Source organism: Anas acuta, chromosome 2, assembly GCF_963932015.1.
Source record: "Anas acuta chromosome 2, bAnaAcu1.1, whole genome shotgun sequence".
Taxonomy (NCBI): Eukaryota; Metazoa; Chordata; class Aves; order Anseriformes; family Anatidae; genus Anas; species Anas acuta.
Genome location: NC_088980.1, coordinates 62311625 through 62337434, shown reverse-complemented (window position 1 = coordinate 62337434; position 25810 = coordinate 62311625). Strand labels below are relative to the sequence as shown.

Here is a 25810-nt window from a genome sequence, read left to right as displayed (position 1 = left end):
TGGTCCAACCATTGCCCTACCACCAATGTCACCCACTAAACCATGTCCCTAAGCACCACGTCCAACCTTTCTTTGAATACCCCCAGGGATGGTGATGCCACCACCTCCCTGAGCAACCCGTTCCAATGCCTGACTGCTCTTTCTGAGAAGAAATGTTTCCTCGTTTCCAACCTGAACCTTCCCTGGTGCAACTTGAGGCTATTCCTTCTAGACTAGCTACCTGCGAGAAAAAGCCAACCCCCAGCTCCCCACACCTTCCCTTCAGGTAGTTGTAGAGAGCAATGAGGTCTCCCTGAGCCACCTCTTTTCCAGACTGAACAACCCCAGTTCCCTCAGCTGCTCCCCATAGGACCTGTGTGCCAGGTTCTTCACCAGTGTCATAGCCCTATACTCTGGGCACGCTCCAGGGCCTTGATGTCCTTCTGGTACTGAGGGGCCCAAAACTGAATGCAACACTTGAGGTGAGGCCTCACCAGAGCAGAGTAAGGGAAACTATAGTTCAGATAGTACAAAGTACTATTTGAACCTATATTTGAGCCGTATTCCCAAGTGTGAAATTATTCACTAAGACTCATCTTAATATTTGCTATCTTCATTTATACTTAAGAGGAAAAAACACCTCTAACCTCTTTTAGTTTCATATGGTTTCTGCTAAGGGAATTATATACATGAAATATGAGATAAGATTGTATAAACAGATCTGCTTTAGCATGCTACAAATAATCTCAATTTCTGAATCTTTTTGCCCTTGCTAGAAGCATGGGGTGACATCAGTGATTTTTGTTTGTTTGTTTTCTTTTTTGTTTATTTTTGTCCTTCAGGAAAAGAGTGGTAATTCCTCACCTGTGTTAAGAATTAGCTCCTTTCACTCCTGGTAGTTGTTGGAATAGTTTTTCTTACAAGCTTACTCTACTTGCTTGTAGCAGTTTCTGTAATTGTATACTAAATATAGTTACATTGAGTTTCTTGCCTATTTTCTTCTTTAGAAAAAATATTTGTTGTTTCTCTGTTATTTGACTGTATATAGTGGCCTCAGTCCATGTCAGGTACAGATGGGGCTCTAAAAGCTTTTAAGTTTATTCTCTGTTTTTCTTAATGTTGTTGTTTGTCAAGGCATCTTAGAATGGATTTTCTATGTGTCATAAATCAGGAACAGTGTGAAACAGAAAAATACTGGTTACTTTTTCCCCAGTTCTGTTCTTTTGCCTTGTATGAAAAATTTGTGTTATGCTGCCAGTAATTTATTTGTTGCTTCAGAAGGCTCTCATTCATGAAAGCAGACATAATTCAGTTTCCTGTTGTCTTTGATATAAAGAAACTTAGAACTGTATAATATAGAATTTTACTTGGTAAAGAGTAGAATAGTCTTTCATTAATCATATATAAAACGCAGCACTGCAGTAGTTTTTAATTTGGCATGTTTTGCCAGTGCAGGGTGATTCCGGAATCTGGTATGTGGTGGTGTGTGTGCTTATTTATTTAATTTTACGTAGCTGCATGCTAAAGGAGGTGCTTATTAAAATCAAACAAAAAGTCATCCAGGATACTGGAACATCTTCATGATATATCTTACCTGGAAATATATTTTCATTTTATTATTAGGGAATTCTAGAACTGAGTCCAAGAGTCTTTAAAAGGTGCAGAAGTCAAGTCTATCTGTGGGTAAGGAATTTCATACATCTTGAATTTCAGAAAAGAATTATGACTTTTGTTTTGTTTTAGTGAAACAGAACTAACTTTTGGTTTGTTTTCTAGCAGCAGAAAATCAAGAAATACAGATAAATTGCCCTTTTCAAGTAAATTGTCCCTATTCCTAGGGATTCATTTGAAAAGAAAAGGGGCATAAATAAGCATTTATTTCACAAAATTAAAACAGGACTCAAATGGCAGCACATTTAATTTAAACCTGTTTGCAAAACCTAAGATCTCTATGAAAATCTTTCTCTAAAACAGAAAGCAATTTAAAAGAGGCAGTTAAAAGAGTAACAGTGCCTGGTGGGGCATTTGATGGGGATTAAGATACTACATTAGTGATTCATTAAAAATACGTCCTATATCACCATTATTTTAGAATATTTTTGATAACATCAAGCAACTTACATAACTAAGTACAAGAAGGGAGTCAGTCTAAAACAATGTAGGGACATATAGTTGGGTTTTGAGGGCAGTTGAAATAATGTCCAAATGTGGAGGAAACCCCCAAGACTCTGACAAATAGAATATGACACTGTAGAAAATGTGAGAAACAACTTGCTGCTTAAGACACAACATTAACTTGTAAAGATGTCTTTAATGGGAGACTACTAAGACTATCCAGGTGCTTAAGATCATTCTCATTAAAATGAATGGTAACCTCTTACCAAAACTGGATGAAATTCATACGGTTATTATACAGGCATTAGAATATAAAGGCATTAAAATGAAAAAAAAATAAAAATAAAAATAAAACAAACTGCATTGCGTGTGTAACTTGTCAATTTAACTAGTTACTGTGGTACCAGGGAATTGGGAAAGTAGAGAGATCTTGTGTCAGGTTTTTGAAAATGAGATCCAAGACATTTGTGGAACTACACACCAGTAAGTCCAACTTTGTAGAAGAATAAACAGATGAATAAAGTTGTTAAAGATACTTGTACATGTGATATAACAAAAGATAGGTCCAATGCAGCCTCTCTAAAGGAAGTCATGCCTGGCAAATGTATTTGACTTCTTTGAAGGCTATAGATAAGGGTGTATGGGTGAATGTAATGCACTTGAACTTCAGAAACCTTTTGGGGAAGATATCTAATGGGAACTGTAAAAGAAAATAAGCTCCATGTGATAAGGTGTGAATGTTAGAAGGTAAGAAACAAGTGGTGGGATTAAATGGTAAGATTTCAAAAGAAGACCACCACCACCCAAACTATACGTATAAAATATTTTAACCTAAAGAAGCAGAAAAAAAATTGGTATTCTTTGGTATTCTCTGAATACATCATTGCATTTCTGAGCAGGCATCCAAAAGGGAAGTAAATAATTATTAATAATTATAAGTAAGTAATTATTAATAAAGAGTTGCTAAATAGCACAAATTTTAAAATAGGTTAGAATTCTACATCTTGGAAGGTGGAGCATAACAAGGCTAGTGAGTAGAAACAGGTTATAATGACAGTTTATTTGGTGCTCCTTCTGTTAGCAGCAGTAAATTTATAAGAGAGAATTATTATATGGTGGAAGCAAAAAATAAAGCGTCAGGAAAGGATTAGGTAACTCTCGGGCATTTAGGTTAATTTTCAGTCATTAAACATGATGATTGAATGCAACCCATAGTCACATAAATATCATGGTTACGTTAGGGTAAAGACCAGTTTGCATGTTTTTATTATATTCTCTCTGAATGTATGTGCTGCTGGTCCCTGTCATGTGCATGGTGCTGAGCCAGGCTTTCCTACTCAGCTGGGCTTGTTTTATAAGGAACTAAGTGAGATTGCCTAGAATTTTCTCCTTTCTAGTAGTTTTAGTTACACTTCATAAACATAGTATGTAACCCTTTCTATCTCCTTGATGTTCTATTTTGAGATTATCTTGAAAAGGTACTATAAATCAGCAAATTCCTTCAAAGGTTTGGATTAGTGGGGTAGTACAACCTGATAATTACAGAGAGGCTGTTGGTGGAAAATAATCGTGGTAAACCACTATATGCAAAACAGATGGAATTGACCCTTTGGCTGCCCTGTTTAACGTTTACTTTGGTACATCCTCTGCTACAATGTCATGTGCAGTGATACAGCCAAAATAACAGTTAATCCAAAAATATTTCAGTTGAAGTAAGGGAGGGGGGAAAAAAAGAAAACAAAACATAAAACCATCCAATGTGTTCAAATTTCAGAAATGTAATGGGTTAGAAATGATTGTATATCTTGGTGATAATGTAAAGTTTTGAGCTAGTCACTAAATTTAGTAATCTTTCTGAGAAAGTACGGTTTTATTTAAAAGTTTGCTGAGACATGTTTATTTCATTCCAAATGTATTTTTAAGGTCATCCAAGGATGTGCCTGGTTATTTGGGACAGTCACCTTGAAATACCTAACTTCTTTAGCATTTGGAATAGCTGATGATGTAAGTCTTCTTTCTCTTATGCAAGTATATGGTGTCTTTTAAAAACGTTTTGCCTTAATACTTTGATTTCAGTCTCTTATTGATATATTTTCCTGAGATTCCAAGACTTCTTTTGCAGAAATGGGAATGGGCTTGTGTATTTGCTTTCTCATTCAATATGAAGACTTTGGGCTGTTATGACCTAAGTTTGTGAAAAGACCAATGTGTGTACTGTTGAGTTAATAAATGCTCTGTGTTTGTTATGAAATTTGGCTTTATAGAGCTCTGTTTATTTTTGGTATCTTTTACCTACATCTTTGTTTTATTCACTCCATTTCTTCAGTCAATTTCTTCTGAAACTCATTTTTAAGGCAACTCTGAAATGCTTGTTGTAACTAGGACTCCTAATTGCACTTCAGTGCTTTTACTACTAAACTACATTTTTTAAACCCTGTCTATGTAGATGCTGCACACCTAAATGTAGGGGCAAGAGGTGGGAAGCTCCTATCTTAAAATGTGCATATGCAAACTGTACTCTTGTTCAACCCAGTTGCAGTGATAACATCCCTTTTCTGCAGCTTTCTGCTTTTTCTTTTGTCTAATCTGTTATGATCAAGTATGTCATTTAATCTACTCAAATACATTTTTGATGCATTTATAACATTATTATAAATTATATAATCTTCTGTTTTAATTTTTAAATATATATATATATTTATTTTAATATATATATATTTAAACAACTTGTTTGCAGAAAACAGTTTTTTTCTTACTGGAGCTCTTTTTTTTTTTTTTTTTTTTTTTTTTGTATTTCCCACCAGGCTCATATAGGTAATATATTAAAATCTAAATTTATTGGCTACAAGGATTTTGATACATTAATGTATACCTGTGCTGCAGAGTTTGACTTCATGGAAAAAGAGGTAATCTGATCAAATTAGATGTTTATGGAAAAGGAAGCTTTTTGATTTATCTCCATTTATAACTTGAAACATATGTGAGCCATAACATACTACTGCCATCATAAGAATTCTTTCTCTTTTAAGTTCCAAGTGTTTACTGATGAAGTTAGAGATGTTAATGAACTTCAGCTAAATTTAAATGGTTTTATTGCTTTTAAATTTGCTAAAACTAAAAGTATTATGATTTCATATATAAGAAGCATGCTTGCTTTATTAAAAGAAGTGCTTGTTCAGGGCTATATGAAAGATCAAAGTTCTGCAAAATTAACATTTTGTGTCTGTCAGTAACGGATGCTGAGTAGAGGGAAAATGAGCCACGAAGATGAGGTGGATTTAGTTTACGGAAAAGTTTTGAGGTTTCCATGTATGTTCTTAGTAGACTTTTCTAGTTCATCAGTGTCTAAATATGTGTTCAGAACACTTACAGATTAGTCAACCCAGAACACTCAAATTCTTTTTGAGATACCATCTACCTCAAGTCTCTGGGTAGTTTGCCAAAGAGAGGGGAATAATTTTGTAATGACCATAGTATGAAGACCTCTAGTGAGATTGCTGGGTGGAGTTTAAATTTCAGTTTCTTTTAGCTTGTTTTGTTCTTGTTGTATGTTCATATTTGTTTCACTTGAGGAAAAACTCCATATATTATTTTCTTCAAAATGAACATCGATGTAACTCTAGATGACTGGAAAGCAATTAATGCATTTTATTTCCATTGTAGACTCCAGTTAGATACACAAAGACTCTACTACTACCACTTGTTCTGGTGGTTTTGGGAGTAATTATCAAAAAGGTATGTAATTTAGTGAGTCACCTTTACCTTGAATTTACTTTTTACATTTTTTTAAGGGACCAGTATTTATTTTGAGACAGGAAAAAGTTAAAATACAGTTTGTCAAAAATATTTGTATACAGTTCTGTATTTCCTTTACATAAGTTTTTATGAAGCTCTGGTCCTGTGTCAGTGAGAAAACTTGCTTTGATCTTAAGCACCAAAAAAAATTCTGTCACTTAGCTGATGAGTACTATAACTAAAGTTTACAACTGTTTTTGTAAATTTGATTATGTATAGTTTGTGTGAAAACAACTTACAGTTTACACGAGAACAGATGGGATAACTGCTAACTGCCTGGCTAATTAAACATCCTCAGAAAGAATTTTTAGCTAAAGCACTGTGTGCCTTTATATTAGCATTATCTGAAAACGAGATACTCAGGTGTAATTTAATTTAACAAATGCTGGAAATACTCTGTAATGCTTTTTAAAATTTATTCATAATTTTGTTGGCTTCTGTGTTCTTCAGGCAATTAAATATCTTAGGTGGACTTTATCTCATACAGGCCAATATGAAAGGTAATTACTCTTTTTGAATGTCAAACTGATCTTCCTGCTGGAAGTTCATTTGATTTGACATACACTAAATAGCTACATTATGTTGATCCTTTTTGAAGGGTAAATTATGTAACTGAATGGCTTGGATGTACTATTTGTGGTATTTTTATAGACTAAGTTTATCTGCTGAACTTAGTTTTAGACACCCTAGTCCCCTCCCCCACAAATATTCTATTTCATCATTTATTTTTCTGCTTTATTCCTAAAGCACAGTATTTACTCATGTGTCTATTCACTTTTCTCCTATAAACAGTGAACACAAACTGTTTCTTCCCCATTATTTTTTTCCAGGTTATAAAAATACTTGGATCTCATCTTTAGGAGAGGATCCCAGCTGTATTAATTTTATTTTCTAAACGTCTGTAATACGTGCTCTGCCTGTCACAGTCATTTGGCATCACATCTTAAAATGCTTAAGGGCAGTGAATTTGGCCAATTGCATGTCATTTCCTTAACCAGGGAAATCTTTTTGATTCCATTTTTTGGTCACTAGTCTGCAGTAATATCTGCTTTCCATAGTCTTAATGGCATATATCAAAATTAAAAAATAAATAAATAAATAAAAATTGGTGCAATTTTTTTTTTTTAATGTATACCTCATTTTCACTGTACTCGCATTTATATTTCCTTCTGAGAAGCCAAAACCAACCTGAGTAAATGGCTGACTTCTTTGGTAACAGTTCTTTGCCTCTGTTATGTTACTGAAGTTTCATTCTCTAAATAAGCTGTTCAACTGTTCTATATATGAAATAATTCATGAAAGTGATTAAAAAAACTGCTAAAAATAATTTTCAGATATCCCAAGTAGACATAGGGATGGAGGATAGTTACTGATTTGCAGTATATTTAAAAGCTTGTTAGAGAGAAAAAAAAATCTATACAGGCGCTGACTCTTGCTTACTGTAAAGTAAAACTGCTGCATCTATATGATAGAAACAAATCATGATTTTTTCCTTTTTTTCTTTATTCAGAGAGGAACGTTTTAACCAGGGTGAGGTAAGATATTTTTTTCTGCACAATTTTATTCATATTCAATCCTGATGCTGATAGATGGTTTATTTGCTAATCATTTGCATCTTTTATTCCATTGTGTTGCCAAAATAGCTCTGGAATGCTGAACAAAAAATAATGCTAATTAATGGTGGGGTGGCAGTGCAGGATAGGAGCCTTTTGGGCTTTTGCTGTACCAGTGCAGAAAGGCACTGATTGCAAAAATGCGTCTGTGATTTACCACAGCACTTCCACAGGTGATGTAGATTCATTGTTAGGAGGGCTGAACTACATCTCTGATGCTTTCTAACTGTTTTGTTTCTAACAAGTTGCCTGTGGTAGTGTGAGTAGCAGAGATTATAGAATCATTTAAATCATTTAGGTTGGAAAAGACTTCCACTAAGATCATCTGGTCCAACCTTTAACCTAGCGTTGACAAGTCCACCATTAAACCATGTCACTAAGCTACGGTACACATCTTTTGAAGACTTCCAGGGGTGGTAACTCAACTATTTCTCTGGGCAGCCTGTTCCAATACCTTGGAACAGTGAAGATTTTTTTCCTAATATCCAATCTAAACTTCCCTTGGCACAGCTTAGGGTCATTACCTCTTGTTTTATTGCTTGGCGCTTGGGAAAAGAGACTGATCCCCATCTTGCTTACAGCCTCCTTTAAGGTTATTGTAGAGCACGATACAGAGTAGATACATGATACAGATGTAGAGTCTCCCCTGAGTCTCCTTTTCTCCAGGTTAGATGACATTATCTGCTTCTTCCATCTCATATGTAAGTATTTAAGTATTAGACAAGGTATTAGCAAGGTCTCTTCACTTCTATCAAGAAACAATATGACAAATTTTACCTGTTTCTGTCTGCGTTTCAGAATCTTTTGAAGAGCTAGCCATTTATCAAATTCCTACTAGTTTTATTGTTAATGTTTCTCCTTCTGTTGTTCCATACTTTGACAGACCAGACACACTTTAGAAAAAAGATGACAAAGTTCTGTTCACTATCCGAAATGTGAAGATCTTTACTTTCACTTTGACTCTTTTTCAGAGAAACTTGTTATTTAAGCTATACTGAAAATGAAGTTATAGTTTTGAGAGAAATTAAAAGTATGTAAATATAATTGCTTGGGGTTTTGTTTGTTTATTTTGCAGGTGGTATACCATGCATTGCAGCTGTTGGCATACAGTGTCCTAGCGATTTTAATCATGAGGCTAAAGTTGTTTTTGACACCACACCTGTGTGTTATGGCTTCCTTGGTGTGTTCAAAACAGGTAAGATTTAGTGCTGCAGCTATCTCACTATTACCTTTATATTTATTCTAAATCAAATTTGTGTCATTGCTGAATCTGAGTATCATAATTAAAAATAAACTAAATTAAGTTGCCTGTCTAAAAATATGATTACATGTTCCTTTTTCCCCTCACCCTAAATAAAATAAGCATCCTGTTTTATGCAACTTGTCCATCTGCATTACTATACAAATTAGTATTCTGTGTATTGAACTTGAGCATGAGGAGACATACAATGATTTTATTTTACTAATACTGTTGCAAATTTTTATCAGCTATTGATTTTATCCAGAACAGTGTTTGAATTAGCTTATGTTGTGTTTTGACAGCTCTTTTGAGCTTACAGCCTTGCACGTATTCTTCCCAAAAATGTGATTTTTAGTAGTCTTTCATCTTGAAAATATTGTAGCCTTAAAAATCAAAAGCCATGTGCCTAACTCAGTGTACTGGGTTTGGCTGGGATGTTAACTTTTCCTGCAGCAGCCCATACAGTGCTGTGCTCTGCAGTTGTAGCTAGAACAGCAGTGGTATCACACCAGTGTTGTGTCTGCTGCTGAGCAGTGCTGGCACAGCATCAGGACTCTCTCTAACCCTCCTAGGGGGTGGGCAAAAAAGTGAAAAAAGAACATCACTGGGACAGCTGACCTAAACCAACCAAAGGGATATTCCATACCATGTGGTGTCACACAGCAATAAAAGGTGAAAAAAGGAAGATGAGGGGAGGGGTGGGCTCTCGTGAAAATGTCGGTCCTCCCAAACACCAGCTACAGGCATTGAGGCCCTGCTTCAAGGACGTGGTCAAGCATTGCTCATTTGTGGGAAGTAATTTCTTTCCTCTGCACTTCCACACAGCCTTGACTTTTTTTTTTCCTTTCCTCCTCCCTTTTCCCCTTTCACTTTTTTCCCTTTAGTTAAATTAATTATTTTCATATATATTTATTATATTTATTTAAATTATCCGTTGCATATCTATGCATTATCTATTGATTATATACATATATAAAAATATAATATAATATATTATATTTATAATATATTTATTACAAATATGTAATTAGTATATATTACTATACAATTATATAATTAATAATAATCTTTCCTTTTTCCGTTTAATTAAATTATCCTGATCTCAACCCATGTGTTGTTCTTTCCTTTACTTCTTTCCCTCCTCTTCTAAGGAGGGGATGAGAGAGCGGTTGTGGTGGAGCTCAGTTGCCTAGCACGGTAAAACCACCACACTCAGATGTATTTTTTCTAGGCTGAAATCAACCATAAAATAAAATGTTATTTTTTTTTTTTCTGGATTTTAAATGTCTTAGAATTGCCTTTGTGTATTGGTATCCATGTTTTTGAGAACTGAGCTTGACTGAATCTGTATCCAGGTAGCTGCTTTAGAGGCTTTGCAATTGTGGCAAAAGGGAAGTGGATAGGAAGGTGGCTTGAAAACTGTGAGAGGCTGGGCCCAGAGAGTGGTGATTAAGAGAGATGAAGTGGGACTGGAGTTCAGTAACTGGTGCTGTACCCCAGGGTCAGTGTTTGGTCCAATACTGTTCAACACCTTCATTAATGGTCTGGATGATGAGGCAGAGGTTGCTGATGGTACAAAACTGGGAGGAGTGGCTGGTACATCAGTTGGGTGTTGCCATCCAGAGGGACCTCAGCAGGCTGGAGGAATGGGCTGGCGGGAAGCTCATGCAGGTCTACAAGAGGAACTGCGAAGTCCTGCACCTGAAAAGGAACAACCCCAGGCATCAGTATGTGCTGGGAGCTAAACAACTGGGAAGCAGCTTTGCAGAAAGGGACCTGGGGATTCTGGTGGACACCAAGCTGAACATGAGCCAGCAATGTACCCTTGCTGAAACGGAAACTAATAGTATCTTGGGCCACATTAGGAAGAGCATTGCTAGCAGGTCGAGACATGATCCTTCCCCTCTACTCAGCACCGTTGAGGCCATGCCTGGAGTGCTGAGTCCAGTTCTGGGCTCCCCAGTACAAGAGGGACATGGAACTACTGGAGAATATCCAGCAAAGGTTCATTAAGGTGATGAAAGGCCTGGAACATCTCTCTTCCAAGGAAAGGATAAGAGAAGTGGGGCTATTCAGCCTGAAGAAGAAAAGGCTTAGGGGGAATCTTACCAATAAATACATACTTAAATATATATATAATATTGCATGTGTATATGCTCACAGCTGAATGGAGATGTGCAGAGAGGATGGAGCTGCTGTTTTCAGTGGTGTTTTGTGATAGAACAAGAGGCAGTGGGCACACACAGAAAGACAGTAGGTTCTGTCTCAACATGAAAAAAAACACTTTTTCACTATAAGGGTGACTGAACACTGGCACAGGTTGCTCAGAGGGGCTGCGGAGTTTCCATTCTTGGAGTTACTCAGAAGTAGCCTAGACATGGTACTTGGCAACATGCTTTAGATGGTCCTACTTGAGCAGCTGGTTTAGACTAGATAACCTTCAGAAATCCCTTCAAACCTCATCCGTTCTGCCTTTCTGTGGGAAGCGTCATTCACATAAAGTATTCTACAGGAGAGAGTTAAAGGTCATGATTAATGTTGAGCTGGACTTTAAAAGAAAACATGTTAAGGAGTTGAGCACTGTGAGTGCTAAGAACTGTTATGAACATAATGCAAATGAAAGGAAAGGAGAAAAATGTTTGACAGAGTGGGAAGAGCAGTGGTTGGGGAAGACAACCAGGATGATAATTAAAAAAATAAAAGTTACTTTTGAAAAGTAAGATAAACAAAAATAGTCTATTTTTTTTTCTGTTGTGATTTCTAGATAGCATCTAGAAATTCTAGAATTATTATTGCTTTATCTGTGTGTTTTACTAGAAGAAAAGTGATGGGCTTTTCTGCTGTGTTGTTACTGAAAACTCTTACAAAAGGGGATGAAGTTTAAAACTTGAAATATTTAATTATTTTGTGCCACAGGCCTCAAAGACCTCTTACTCTTAGCCTTTTGAGAACTGAAAATCAATAAAATTTGAACTACTTTTTTTTATTGCATGTAAAATAATTCAGAAATAATTTCTGAAAAGTAGGAAAAAAGTACCTTGCAACTGGTAATGACTGAAAGATGAGCTGCCAGGAGACCAATAGGTAGCCAACATGTGGCTTCCTTTGCTTTTTTTTTTTTTTTTAAATCATAAATTAATTGTTATTGCAGTGAATATCTTCATTTGGTGTCTTTTCTTTCTTTTTAAACACCTGACTAATGACACCACAGTAATTCCTCCTTGATCATGGTGTTTTTTTTAGTGTTGCAAGTAAGGTTATCATTCTAGTTAATGAAATCTGGTGCTTTTAGTAATCATGTTTTAGATCTTAGAGGATGCCTCACGTTATCCCTGTGTACATTTTGGAAGAAGGACACATTCAGAGTATTTTACCACAATTCTGTTTTCTTTTCAGGTTGTATAAATTTTCTAGGATTTAGTTTAGGTCACTGACTTTAGTCCAGTAGAAAGGATAGTGTTTAAAAAGAGAGATGGGAGAGAACAAAAAGAAGCAGAATACATTTTGCCTTGCACTCAACTGCAGCTTGGCTCTTTAGTTGTTCTGCTGTTGTTTCGTGTGGTTGTAAAGTGAGCCTAAGATTCTCAGGAACCTACCAATCCAAATGATCACATGTTCCAGGAGCTGTCCCTTTTGGACTGGAATAGCTCATGTCCAGTGACATGATCTCCTTTGAAGCATCCTGAAGGCATAGTTGGTTTGAAAGAAATAGGCCTTGAATTATAAGAAAGTTAAGGCTTTAGACTGCTGTAGTTTAGATGTTTTTTTGGTACAGAAGGAGGTAAATGACAGTCTGCCACATGTGACAAGGCCTGTAATTATCCTGGCCCTGTCTTGGGCCTTAGGAGAAGTCCATACCCATGTTCAAGAGTACCCCGCTTTAGGTGAACAAGGGATGTAAAAATAAAAATACTTTTCTACATATATTCTCTTATTAGCAATCAGTCAGCCTGAGATGGACATTTGTGAAAACAACAAAAACAAGCAGAAGACAAGACATAGTCTGTAAATGGGAGAGTATGTTGTATTCTTTCAGATGATTGCATGAATCTGTGTATTCTCTAGTACCTCAGTGATGCACCTTGTGGCACCTGATGGGCAATAAAAATGTTATTGTTTGCTTGCATTTCCTCTTTCTGTTAGGAGGAATTAATTATTCCACTCAGGGTGAAATTTTGAAAGCAAAGAAAAATACCTGGAGAGACTTCATAATGTGTTTATTTAGTTTATTTTTCCAGGGGGTGATAGGAATGTGGTTTGAAAAAACATGGATCTTGATAAGGAAAGTACAAAGTTCTAACATGTTCTTGAACTGAGACTTTTGTGGTTGTTGGTGAAAAGGGAAGTTTGTTCATGTAGAATGGCATACAAATGAATTCATTTTGCTTCATCTTTCCAGACCTACACAGCAGTCAGGCATATTTCGTATATGAAGTTTCCCTGGATAGTGCTGTTTTTGATAGTGTTTAGCAAGTATTTGAGGATGAGAGTAGAGTACAGTGCATTTTTGGGGAGGTGGCTTGGGAGATCTAAGTCTAAAATATTTCAGGGATAATTTACAATAAAAATAACATACACTACTGCATTGGTGTAGTCAGTCTAGTAGGAAATTTACTGTGAAACTTTAACAATAAAAAAGTACATTGACTGCATGTTTGATATTTTTGAAATCTAACGTCTTCCAGTTAACAGTAGCTTAAATAGTTTATACATGTTTGTCTGATTGAAAGTTTAGTTCAAATATGGATGAGTTGAAGTGTTTTTGCTCAAACTAAACTTGAACATAGCAAATTTAGTACTACTTAACTACCCATTTTACCTATTTGAGTATTTGCTTAAAGCCTCCAGCATACAATCTGTAGGGAAAAATGCAAGGGCTAACTTTTCCAGCTCAAGAAAGAGAAGGATAGGATATAAAGTAACATTAGCCTTCTAACTCCAAATTCTGCTTTTTTGCTGTATTTTCAGAATTTTGCAGTACTGGGTGTACTTATTGATTTAAGTAGAAGAAAAAATACTGTATAAGTGTAGTTAGCATTATTTAATTGTTTCTGCCTGCAGAATTTGACATTTGAACTAGAACTTTAAAAGCTGCATTAATGTCAATTCTCATATTTTGTTGTATTATGAATAAATGCACAACATTAGGTAAACATAAATACTTAATGATGGATGAGGTCTCACTGAAGTTTAGCGGAGAAGCAATAGCAGAGGTGTTTCATATTGTAATACAGGTTAACTTCCTTATAGAGAAATGAAAGTTAGTTGTGCTGCATAAAAAATTACAGAATTGTCATCTAGGAATTAATCAATTCTTGCATTTCAGTTATTTGGATGGCTCTTCTGTAAAATCCAGCCCAAAACATTGGTCTTTGCTATTTTAGCATTGATGGCAATAGAAGGATCAGCAAACCTTCAAACTCAGTGGAACATCATGGGAGAATTTAGCAATTTGCCACAGGAAGAACTTCTAGAGTGGATACACGTCAGTACCAGACAAGGTATAGTATTTAATAGCATATGATGTTCCCCATTTACTGTGAGATGTAACTATAGAACTTAATATGAGAAAATAACTGAAGAGGTATTGCTACTATCTGTGCCTTGGGACTATCCAAAAAACAACAACAACTTTTCCACACAGAAGCTGTCTCAAATGAAAAAAAATATATATATACAAAAAGTTAGTTAGACTCCAGCCTACCAGCTTGGAGGTTCTGACCACTGGAGTAGTGTATCTGCAGCAAAACTGCTTTTACAAAGTCCAATTAAAGCAGGTTTTCACTTGCATAACTGGTTCTGTATGTGTGTCCATGCTTATCATTTGGCTAGAAGAGAATTCAAAGTGGCTGTGTTGTGCTTGCTCCTGCTCTTTTATGGAAGAGAACAGAAGTGTCAGAAAACTATTTAGGACCAGAATAGTTACCTTTTTAGCAAGAAAATATACATTCAGGCCAAAGAGGACTGACATTCTATTGCTCATCTAACAGTGGTGTTAGAAGTGACAAACGAAAAAAAAAAAGACCTTCTCATAATGAATACATTACACATTCCAGAAAAATAAGATGTATTAAAGATAAGATTAATAGTAAGGTATTCAAACTCTGTTCTTAGATGTTCAGTTATATTAATGACATATATTGAGGTCAAGGTTTAAAAAAAAAAAAGTGATTTTGTGCATATCATGTGGGTGCCACATAAGGCTTTTTCAAAAGAAGTAAGTACCTTTTCCTCTTCACACTTTATTTTTCTATTATAGGATTACTGTTTTAGGTATTTGAAGATTTGTTCTGTTTTTACTACTTGATTCTTAATTTCAAAAATACCTTTCATTCTGTTTTTCAGATGCTGTTTTTGCAGGAGCAATGCCTACAATGGCAAGTGTTAAATTGTCCACGCTTCGTCCTATTGTAAATCATCCTCATTATGAAGATGCAGGATTAAGGTAACTATCAAAGTTGAGTATTTAAACATTTTTTTCCCTTAATACTCTTAATGTTGATAATATAAAGTAGGAAAGGCATTATGTAATATAGAAAACTTGGTTAAAATACCCATAAAATTTTAAGTCAGATTGAAAACATGCAGTAGTACTTCAGGATTTGTGTTCATCAGAGGGGATATATTGCAGGATAGATGTGACTTCAAACTTGCATACCAAAAAAGAAAACAACAAGGTAAAGAGAAATAAGAAGATGTGTAAATATTCATTTTACATGGCTCATGTCCTTAATTCTGTATCTGACATTAAGTACAAACAGATAGGACAGCGCATGTTTGGGGAAAATATGCTGGAGATGATACAGTATCAGAAAATGAGCAGGAGTTAATAAATAAGGCCATGCTCTCTGCAATGAAAGGAGAATATTACTGGATGTTACAAACGGGATCATGTCGAGCAAGTGATGATTTTGTTAGATTCAATATGCAGACCTCAGAGTGAACATCTGGTCTTGCATTGTGCATTTTAAAAAGCCCAACCAAGGGCAAAGAGTATGACCTTTTGCAGAGGGACTGGGCAGATAATTTCTTCTGATCACCTCTAGTCCAAGCAAGTTTGTTTTGATGTCTTTGCAGCTACCATTGAGTATTACATTTCAAATGCATCATTTTCACATTTTTACATTTTTCTGTTCAAAGTAACCATGGATCTTGTGGCAAAGTTGTTTCCTGCTACAGAAAAATAAAAAGAGCTCTATATTTACTGTTCTGGGAACAATTACATTTGTGAAGGAATCATCATATTAAAGCAAATGTCACTGAAATTAAACTACAGGAAAAGTAAAAAAACAGAACAAAACAAAACAAACAAACAAAAAAAAAAACGAAAAAAAAAAAACACCTTACATTTCCATCCTGTGTTGTTTAGCTTACTTTTATCATATTTCTCTTTTTGAAGGGCCAGAACTAAAGTAGTATATTCCATGTACAGTCGAAAACCTGCAAAAGAAGTGAAAAGAGAATTAATAAAATTAGGAGTGAATTACTACATTCTAGAAGAGTCATTGTGCATAAGCAGAAAAAAGTGAGTAATCTCTTTCTCACAAGAATGATATACCAGTCAAATATGTAGTCTGAGATCAAACAGTAGCTTTGAAATATTGATCTATGCTTTACTAAAAGTGCCCATAATTCATTTTTCTCCATCTTCTCCATCTATTAATAAGTATGATCAACTTCATTGATGTTAGTAACTTTTTGGTCTTTGTGTGCACCTGAAAAGCTGTGTTCTTTGTATTTTAAAATTTGACTGTAAATTACAGCAGTTTGCAAAGGAAAAAAAGAAATTATTCTGTGATGGTAAGAAGAGATGTGTGCATGCACTAAAAGCCAAATATGATTAAAAGGTGCAGAGTAGAAGATAGTTTGAGTACCAGAGTATCACAGTCATTGGTTGTCACTGAAAACTTTGTCATATTTAGACTGTCCATAAGAAAAAATGATGTCACTTTTCTTAATTTCTGTTTTGAGCCTTTAAGACATCATCTAAATGGAGTCCTTTCATTTTTATTCTAAATACAAAGAAATTCAAGTTGTTACATTTCTTTGGTATTATCTTCACCAAATTTGGGAAGCTTTTCAGTGATACCACCACTGAAAGATAACTGTACAGGGAATTATTAGTGGTTGTGTGCCTTAATAAAAAAGGAAGGAGGTAATACTTTTTTAAAGGTGTCTTATTTTTCTTTAAAAATGTCAGGAGTGTGTCATCCTTCATTTTATAGAAAGTTTTAAGGGTCTGTGCTGATGTATGTTGTATAATGTGAATTGTTTTGCCATATATGCTGCCTCTTCTGAATTAATTGTTATTAATTACATAACTACAAAAACGACCAAATTTTATACATTATAAATACTTTCTATTGAATTACTAACATATTTATTGATATTGTAATATGATAATTTTTAGTATAATTACAAACTTCAAATAGAAGGCACAGTCAAGTATTCATAGAAAGGTTTATAAAATTGAGTTCAGCAAGCTAAATGCTTTTTTTTTTTTTCTGGTGGAATTTCTTTATTTCTCTTCTCATTTTAATTTTTTTTTAGGCCTGGTTGCAGTATGCCAGAAATTTGGGATGTGGAAGATCCCGCTAATAGCGGCAGAATTCCTTTATGTACCCTGATGAGCAAGGATTCCAGGCCATATTTCATCACAGTATTTGAAAATAGCAATTACAGAGTCTTGAAGATTCCATATGAGTAACATTTCAATACAAAGAACCATCAGTCTTTCAGCTTTTTAAACAAGTAGCTGTAAGAATTCTAAATCAGAAATACCTTTTTTACTAGACTTAAAATGGAAAAATGTGTATCTTATTTTTTACCATTTTAAGTGAATTCTGATTATAGAAATATCTTAAGCCTAACAGTTTAGATTTCTATTTCAGGGTCAGTCCCTTGAGATTTGCTATGCAAATGATTATATGTTTGCACATTTTATTGAACACTGATCCAAAAGGAGTTAAAATCTATGGAAAGTAACTCCGTTCTCAAAACCAATGATATTGTGAAATGGGACTGTCAGAATGTCTTAGCAAAGCAAGTTTGTTTAAAGCTTTGGTACTAGCAGCTTGGAACAAAGGAATGGTGCATCTGGCATCACATTTCTCATGTCGCTTTTATTACCCATTTTATTATTCTGGACAAGGTGATACTAGAAATTCTCTTAAGTTGCATAGTTTCACTAGTCGTGTCTGAGAGAAGTACATTTTTTGTGTGAGAGAATTAAGAACATTGGTCATTTTGGATCACTTAACACATGCTTTTAAGCTTGCTTTTGAAATGGAAAACTTTGTAAGCGAACATGAAACTTTGTTATTTAGGTGCATGTTCTTGAAACCTTATTGATATTAAAAATGAAGACTAATAAGGGTAATATTTGGAGCGAGCAATAGTTTAGCTTTTCTGTGTCCAAGGGTTTTTAGCATTCTTATGTGTTCAGAATAAGCTGGCATAATAAAAATGGAATTTTTAAGGGAAAATGCTTTATTCAGGAAAAATCTGTAATAGCCTTAGAAACATACTAAAATAAATCCCTCACTGCCTTAACTAGACCTTCAGCGCCTAACTTGATAAGAACTTATTTTCAAAATTTATGCCCCATTTTCTTTTCCCCTGTATTAGATCCTGCCTGGATTTTATCATCAGCATTAAAGAAAAATGAAATTTAACCCAGTTGTGATATGAGTATAGCCAAACAGTTGGGTGGGTGTAATTTCTCCAACAGTATTAGACTGGTTCTTCAGTTTTATGTCATCTTGGCATCACGCTAACGTTATAGGTAATATAGGACTTAAAGAATTCATTTCCCAGGATACCTAGTACAAGGACATTCTTCAGTCGTTTAACTGATATAGAATTTTTGTATATTTATTGTTATGGGAAAATATCACAGTAATGGTGATTCTACAGTTCAAGGTTTATAAGTCTCGTGTTTCTCTATATCATTCATTCTTGGCTTGTTTGTGGTTTTTTTGTTGTTGTTGTTGTTCATGCATCAGTCTATTGACATGACTGGTCTTTTACAACCCTAAGAGCATCTAATAATATTAGATGCTATAGGAATGGTATCTACCATATGTATAACAGGAGCAATTAAATGGGAACCTCTGATAAAGTAGTAGTGTAACAGCTGATCAGTATTCTGAGTCATCTTATTTTTTTAAAATCCATTTTATTGAGAGGGTGAGGGAGAATGGCTGAAAATGCATTAGCTTTTTAACTTTTACAGAATAGATTTTGGAAAAATTTGTATAAGGAAAATATCAAAAATTAAAAAAAGGGCTTTTGGGAAGTCACTTTTTAAAATACTAATTGAATTCAAGGAAGCCGGAAAAAAAAATCTTTATATAAACATTGTGACTACTGTTACAGCACAAAAAGGTACTGTATTTTTATGCAATTTATGCCAACTGTTGATGTGTACTTATATGTGGTTAAATAAAAAAGAAAAAGATGGAAGTTGTTCTCATGTTTATAAATGGATAATACATTTCTACTCTTAGGTATTAAAATGAAGTTTAATACAGTTGCCACAGCAGATATAACTGAAGCTGAACCCTTAACTAAACAATACAAGGAGATGTTTCAGATAATTAGAACAAACTCAACTCATCTCTTTCCAGCCTCCAGGTTATTTGGAGTATCGCTACAGGTAAATATGAAAAGACAGTGAGAAAATGTCACATAATATTTTACACCCAAAGTGAACCTGGAAGGCAATTCAAAATGGTGCTTTTTCTAAATTTCTAAACTCAGGTAATCCAGAGTGAAACCCAACTACAGGTAGACTGAAGAAACATTTAAAAGTTAATGTTCAGAGATGTACTTCAGTAACAATGTGCCTTATTTGATGAGGAGGCTGTTAGTGAGTACATGGCCAGACTGTTCCAGTGACGTTTTTTTGTAAATTTTCATCTAATGTTGAGTGCCATTGTACTGACAGCCTCTATGAACCAGTCTTAAAACTAAATAAATATTTCCATCTGATGTTAAGATGATAAAATCTAGTAAAGGAAAGTAAAGTAAAAATATAAAGAAATAAAAAAAACAATATATGATTGTGGGGAAGAAACATGAATTCATGAATTGGGTGCATCCTGTCATTATTTTCTGGTTATCTTAGTAATTTGTTCTCAATTCCAGGGAAAAGAATTTAAATAATTCTACAATTTACACATAGGAGCTCCATGTTAACATTATGCATTGAACCAGAAAATGGAAGTCTGAAATATCTTAACTGTCACTGAAGTTGCTTTTCAGTTTGCAAGATCCTGATCAACAATAGTGTAACTGAAGCTCATTTTTAAATATGTGCTGTCCTTGACATGACTTAGGTACATAATTGGAATGTTACAGTGCCTGAAAACAGTTTCAGTGGATTACATTCCAGTAATATTTAATCATATAGATTTATCTATTGGAGTCTGAAATACTGCTAGCTTTCAATGTAGTAAAATTCTTCAGTACAGTGGGCACAATTAAAATTTAGTATCAAACTGTTGATAACTGTGGAAACAGTAAGATTTAGCATAAGGACAAAATGAGGAACCTTAATGAAACAAAGATGCTAAGCCCTGTTTAGTACTGCCTTGCACTTCCTCATTCTTGTCTACCATTTAAAAAAAAAAAAAAAAGGCTTGGCTTTTGCCTTTTTTTTTTTTATTTCAGTGAAATATAGTGAAACCAAATCAGTCAGTATCTCTTGGACTCTTATATCATGGTTAAGATATCAAGTTCTACAGCATAGCTCTCAGTACTGTTAAAGCAATCAAAAATGCTAAGTACAGCTTGAGACCATTTTTTTCTGATTACATTGTGCAGTTTCTGTAAGTGCTGTTATTGCATCTACGCTGCAAAATGTGAAGGACTGCAGTGAAACAATGTTATTTTTAAACCCAGAAGAGTAAGGTGGTCTTGAGTCATTTCAGCAACTGGACAAAAGAACAAAATCCAAACTCATGCTAGTGCTTTTCTATGTCAGTTTTGTGATTGTACTGTGAGTAGGATGGCAGATGTGGTGTGAAAGGAAGACTTAACTCTGTTAACAATTAAACAGTCTGAACATTAAGGAATAATTACTCTTTAAGTGATATTAAGATTGTGGATGTAAAATTACACTTCTGAGAACTGGTTAGCATTCTGTGTACATAACTGCATTAATTGCTTGGGCACTGAAACCTCTTCCAGTGCTGTGATAAAACATTCTTAGCTGTAGTTAAATGACACAAACACTTCAGAGCTGTTCCAGTATGAAGTCAAAGCAGAACATTGGGATAAACTGTCCGCAGCATAGCTTTGAACTGACCTGTTTGGAGCCAACCAGGAGGATTCACAGGATTGGGCATTGGCCTGTGTAACCAGGTGGTGCCTAGGAACAGCTTTTAGCCAGCTTGTCTGGAACAAAGTTAGTTTTGCTATGTGGAAACAGAAGGCTGTGATCAAACATCACAAGTTCATGCAGAGCAACGCAATGCAATTTTCTGCAACTTGCCAGAAACAATGTGAAACAGAGAAACAGTATGAGCATTGACATTAAGAAAAGTCAGATAGCTGGTATGTTATCTCAAAAGCATAGCTGGGTGTTCACAAAGACTTAGCTTCTGCATTAAGCAGATGTTAATTTGCAGCCATGAAATTGCATGGACTAGATCATGAACTCTTAAGTGCTAAAAGCAAGCAAAGAAAGATGAGTCATCTTGAAGGGTTCTCTAAAAACTCTTTCACACTTAGAAGGAAAATCCTTTACTGCTACTTACAGAAATAAATGACTAGTCTTTGGGGTTTTATCAAATTTTGGATTCTTTTCCACCCCCTTCATGGGGGGTGGGGGAGGGAATATGGGCTATTGTATCAGTCCTTCAGTTTATTTTGCATCTTACGGTGACTGAAATGTGTTGTTAATATATATATATATATATGTATATATATATATATATATATATATATATATAAAATCTGACCTCTTAAGAAGGCATGATATATTACAGTTTTTAATGTAGCTATTCAAATAGACCGCTTTTAGTAACTTCACAGTTAGGAGGAGCAATCACTTATTTACTTAAAACAAACAAACAAACAAAAACTTAATATTGTTTGTTTCAAAACCTGATCCACCCTGCTTATCTGCAGAATGGCAAAAAAAAAAAAGTCAAACAGTACTAATGTTACTTTGCAAGAAAAATGTGTATTTTCCAAGTGATTTTAAAGAATCGATCTGCTAGTTTCAGAATCTCTATCTTTCAGAAATTGGCTTCTGTTTCTTGATTTTGTGCTTTAATTCTCCATTATGGATAAAATTCTTATAATGTATGAAACTGTCAGTTGTTAGAGTGGGTTTGTCATGTAGTAGTTGAACAATTTTATTACTTCCTGTTACAGCATGTGTAGAACATTTATTGCCAATAGATCAAGAGAGAGAAGAGAGCTAGAAATCACACAGTGAGTTAATAATATTGGGTTCATGTTGGCTAAGGAGTCGAGCAGGATAGCCTGCATTTCAGCAGTGATAAGTAATATCAAAGAGATCATATTGATGCCAGCCAAGCCTTTGCATGAACATCAGGTCAAATGCCTGGACTTTGGATCAGGTGTGACAGCTGCTCAGTTTAAAGACTTCTCCAGACGTGGCAGAAATGCAAAATCATTTCTTGTAAAGTTTCTTCTCATTTTAGTGTTAGGTGAGAAGATGCTGATTGATTATTGTATAAAATTTCTGCAAATGGAAGATCCCTGTGACCCCTCAAGATACCAATGTATAAATTGATTCTTGAGTGCAAGTAATACACATTTTTGCCTATTTCACAGGAAGGATGAGATTGAGCTCTTGGCTTAAAGCAGAACATGAAACTGCTTACTGGATCTCATTTAAAGATAACAATGAGCGCTTACAGGAAAACTTTGAAAAAGAGTATCTGTGTGCTTTTGTTGTTCATCTAAAAGGAAGCAGATTTGTTGTTTAGTCTGGGGACTTGACCAAGCCAGTGCCCCCAAACTCTTACTTTCATTGCTGGTTATTGCTGTATTTAGACACCTGAGCAGTACCATATTTATACTATTGAGCAGCTGATTGCTCAGCTTCTCTGACAGCAAGTCCCTAGAGAGCCTTATGGTGCAGATTAGCAAATATCATTTGCAAGGAGTTAGTTTCTCTGTAGGTATCTCAGCCTGAGTTATGGAAAAAATCTTGTGAAGTATTGGCTTTCAGCTTAACTAATTCTGAAGTAGGATACCTTTTTTTTTTTTTTTTTTTTTTTTTTTTTTTTTTTTTCAGAATTATTGCCTTCCTTGCTTTTCTTTGATTTTGAGTGTGAAAACGTAACGTGTCTAGTTTATTCTTATGAGCAGTGGGAGGTAATGTTATAAGCAAGCATTAGTAGTCTGGTCAGGTAGAAATTCTCATTCCTGAAGTATCTAGAAGACCACTCAACTCAAAACACAATTTGTATAAGATACTAGGAGCAGTTTTCCTTAACCTTTGTTTTCTTTGTTCGCAGTCCTTTAGCTGCGGTAATCATGCTACGTGCTGCTTCATACAGGGTCTTTGATTTGGTCATTTTTGAGTTATTACATAATTTAAATGTATGAAATTTCAAGATTTTTTAGACTAATGAGGTCTTAGCTAGTTGGAGACTTTTTTTATCCACTAGTTTTTTGCCTAAAAAGGGGATTGTGAAGACATTGTTGAATCAGGAGCCTGTGACACGAGTTACATTCCTTTGAACTCTCAATGTGCAGCTGGATTGACAACTGAATTTAGAAATAAACTTGTCAGCACTGATGGTTTGTTCTGTATCCTAGCACACAAGGAAATGGTAAAACAATAAAGTTCCAATGGAAATAAATTGAAAAACATAAATATTTGCAATGACAAGGTGCAGCAGTATTGCTGAAAGAAAACATGGTTTCAATAAACTCAGACCTTATTTGGAACACGTTTTTTCTGACTTTTGTTTGTGTTCTATGTTATCTGATTCTGTTTCACTTTAATACTTGGAAATGGGATAAAATTGAACAGAATAAAATGAAGCAAAACTGCATAGCTGAAAACTGGGAAGGTGTCTGTCTGCCAAATATAACCTGTTTTTCTAAACCTCATCAAAATGCTTGACTTAGGCAAATGATCTAGGTGATGTGAGCTGTCGATGTTAGCTGCTTTTCCTGCACCAGGGTAGTTTGTAATCACCACATTCTTCCTCGCTCTGCAGTTCATTTATTTGTGAGTTAAAAAGATCCTAGACTTGTTACAAGGTTAAACCTGGAGTTTGCATCAGCATCAGGACCTTACAAAAGGATGAGAAGCACACTTCGAAAACAAAGCAAAAAAAAATAAAATAATTGTTTGTTTATATGGTCTGAAAATACCTTTCTTCCACATATAGCATGTCTCAACTCATGTCTGTGAAACATGCTCATCAGAGTGAATTATCAAGGGTGTGCTATGCTGCACTGTAACTAGGAGGACCAAAGTGAATGTATCACAGCTATGATCAGAATGTTTTCTTTGTGGCCTATCGATCTAACAGGAGCTGGATTTATTTTCGAGTAGGACTAAGCGTGTCAGTAAGTCCAGCAGTGGATTTTACTGAAGAATTGATTCAAGCTATTAAGAACCAGAATGACATCTGTGTTATTTTAGAGTGATGGTTAGATTAAGTTTCTAATGCTTTGGCTGCAACTGCATGTCATACTCTTACATAATAGTATATATAACAAAGTAAAAGAGCATAGAGAAGATAAACTGGAGAGATAAAAGAACCTCCTGCCATGCCATAGCTATTGCATTCAAAATATTTCAACTTATTTGATATCAATTCTATTGAAAACTGCTTAGAATTAGGATGATGGTCAAGGCTGTAGCAGGGAAGGAAAAAAAAAAAAAAAGGAAAAGAAAAAATTATTACTGGGGTTACTGTGATTTTTAATCACTGGGAACATAATGACATAATAAGACCAATTTTAGCACAAAAGAGATGAAGGACTGTCTTTTCAAAAGTAGTGAAAGATTTTGTGTGCCTTCACTTTAGGATGTGTAGTTGTGTCCCAACTTCCAGAAAGAAATATTGGTCCACCCGGTCAGTCAGAATTGGGTACTTAAAACAAAACTCGAACCCCAAAATCTTGCTTAACAGAGAGAGAAACTAATGTCCTACCAGTAGCTTACTCCTCCAGGTCAGCTGTATATCAGTAGTTACAGTAAGTCTTGGAAGTGTTACAAGAAAGAATTTTTTAATTAAAAAAACCATCTGATCTTCAGTGGGCACTTTTTCAAGTTTTTTGCTCACGTCTGCTTTCAGTGTAGGAACTTTTTGTTTTGTTTTGTTTCCCCTGGGGATCCTTTTCATTGTTTTCTAAGGTTGATGTTAAAGCTAATTGAGACAAGTCACTGAAGGAGAAACAGGACAACATTGTTTTGCTATGTTAAGCAGCTCGGCTGATGAACTTCAATAAAGAGCTGTGCTTAATGTACGTGTAACATATGCGATCGCTCCTTCTGGTCTCAGAGTTTCTGAAGCAGATGTCTGGGGGGATTCCAACCACAATATTTAAGTTACTTGTGGCTGGCAATGTTGTTTTATGTCATTGTCATTTGCCAGCTTAGCTGTGTCATTTTTTATTTATTTTTTTACTAGAGAGCTTTCTGAATTGTTCCAAATAACTTCGACCCTCATATACAGTACATGGGTGCTGTCGTCTTTGTTATTGGTATGGTGAGGCATAGGACCTCAGTGTTACCTATTACACAGTGTTTCACCCCTTTTTTCATTACTTTAGTACCATCATGCATCATCCAAATCCTTTGAGCGATAGGTAACATGCTAGTCTGTGTGGTTAAAGAGATGTAAATGCCATCTAAGCAAAGCAACCAACTATGATGGAAGCTATCTGCTCTGTGCTCCCCTATTTACGTTTCACAAACAAATAACTACAGTGATGTACTTTTGGATGTTTCTGCTATTTTGTAAATGTCTACTTGTCCTTTTGGAACTTGCTCCTGCAAGTTTGACAAGCAAATACAGAAAAGACGTATGCGGGCTTTACTGAAAGCTTCACAAGTCATGGTAAT

General features: G+C 35.0%; 1 protein-coding gene across 4 annotated transcripts in view; it reads left to right on the top strand.

Annotated features, from left to right (window-relative positions):
* The window catches only part of DPY19L1 (dpy-19 like C-mannosyltransferase 1), a 70532-nt gene extending 51326 nt beyond the window's left edge, over nt 1-19206 (top strand). For all 4 annotated transcript variants that reach the window (XM_068670424.1, XM_068670423.1, XM_068670422.1 and 1 more), the window contains exons 13-23: nt 1603-1662; nt 4018-4098; nt 4899-5000; nt 5758-5829; nt 6340-6389; nt 7400-7424; nt 8578-8697; nt 14069-14243; nt 15088-15187; nt 16142-16267; nt 17293-19206. In XM_068670424.1, the coding sequence (XP_068526525.1) occupies nt 1603-1662; nt 4018-4098; nt 4899-5000; nt 5758-5829; nt 6340-6389; nt 7400-7424; nt 8578-8697; nt 14069-14243; nt 15088-15187; nt 16142-16267; nt 17293-17449 (1068 nt within the window). In that variant the 3' untranslated portion in view covers nt 17450-19206. The remainder of the gene's footprint in view (nt 1-1602; nt 1663-4017; nt 4099-4898; nt 5001-5757; nt 5830-6339; nt 6390-7399; nt 7425-8577; nt 8698-14068; nt 14244-15087; nt 15188-16141; nt 16268-17292) is intronic.
* The last annotated feature ends 6604 nt before the right edge of the window (nt 19207-25810 follow it).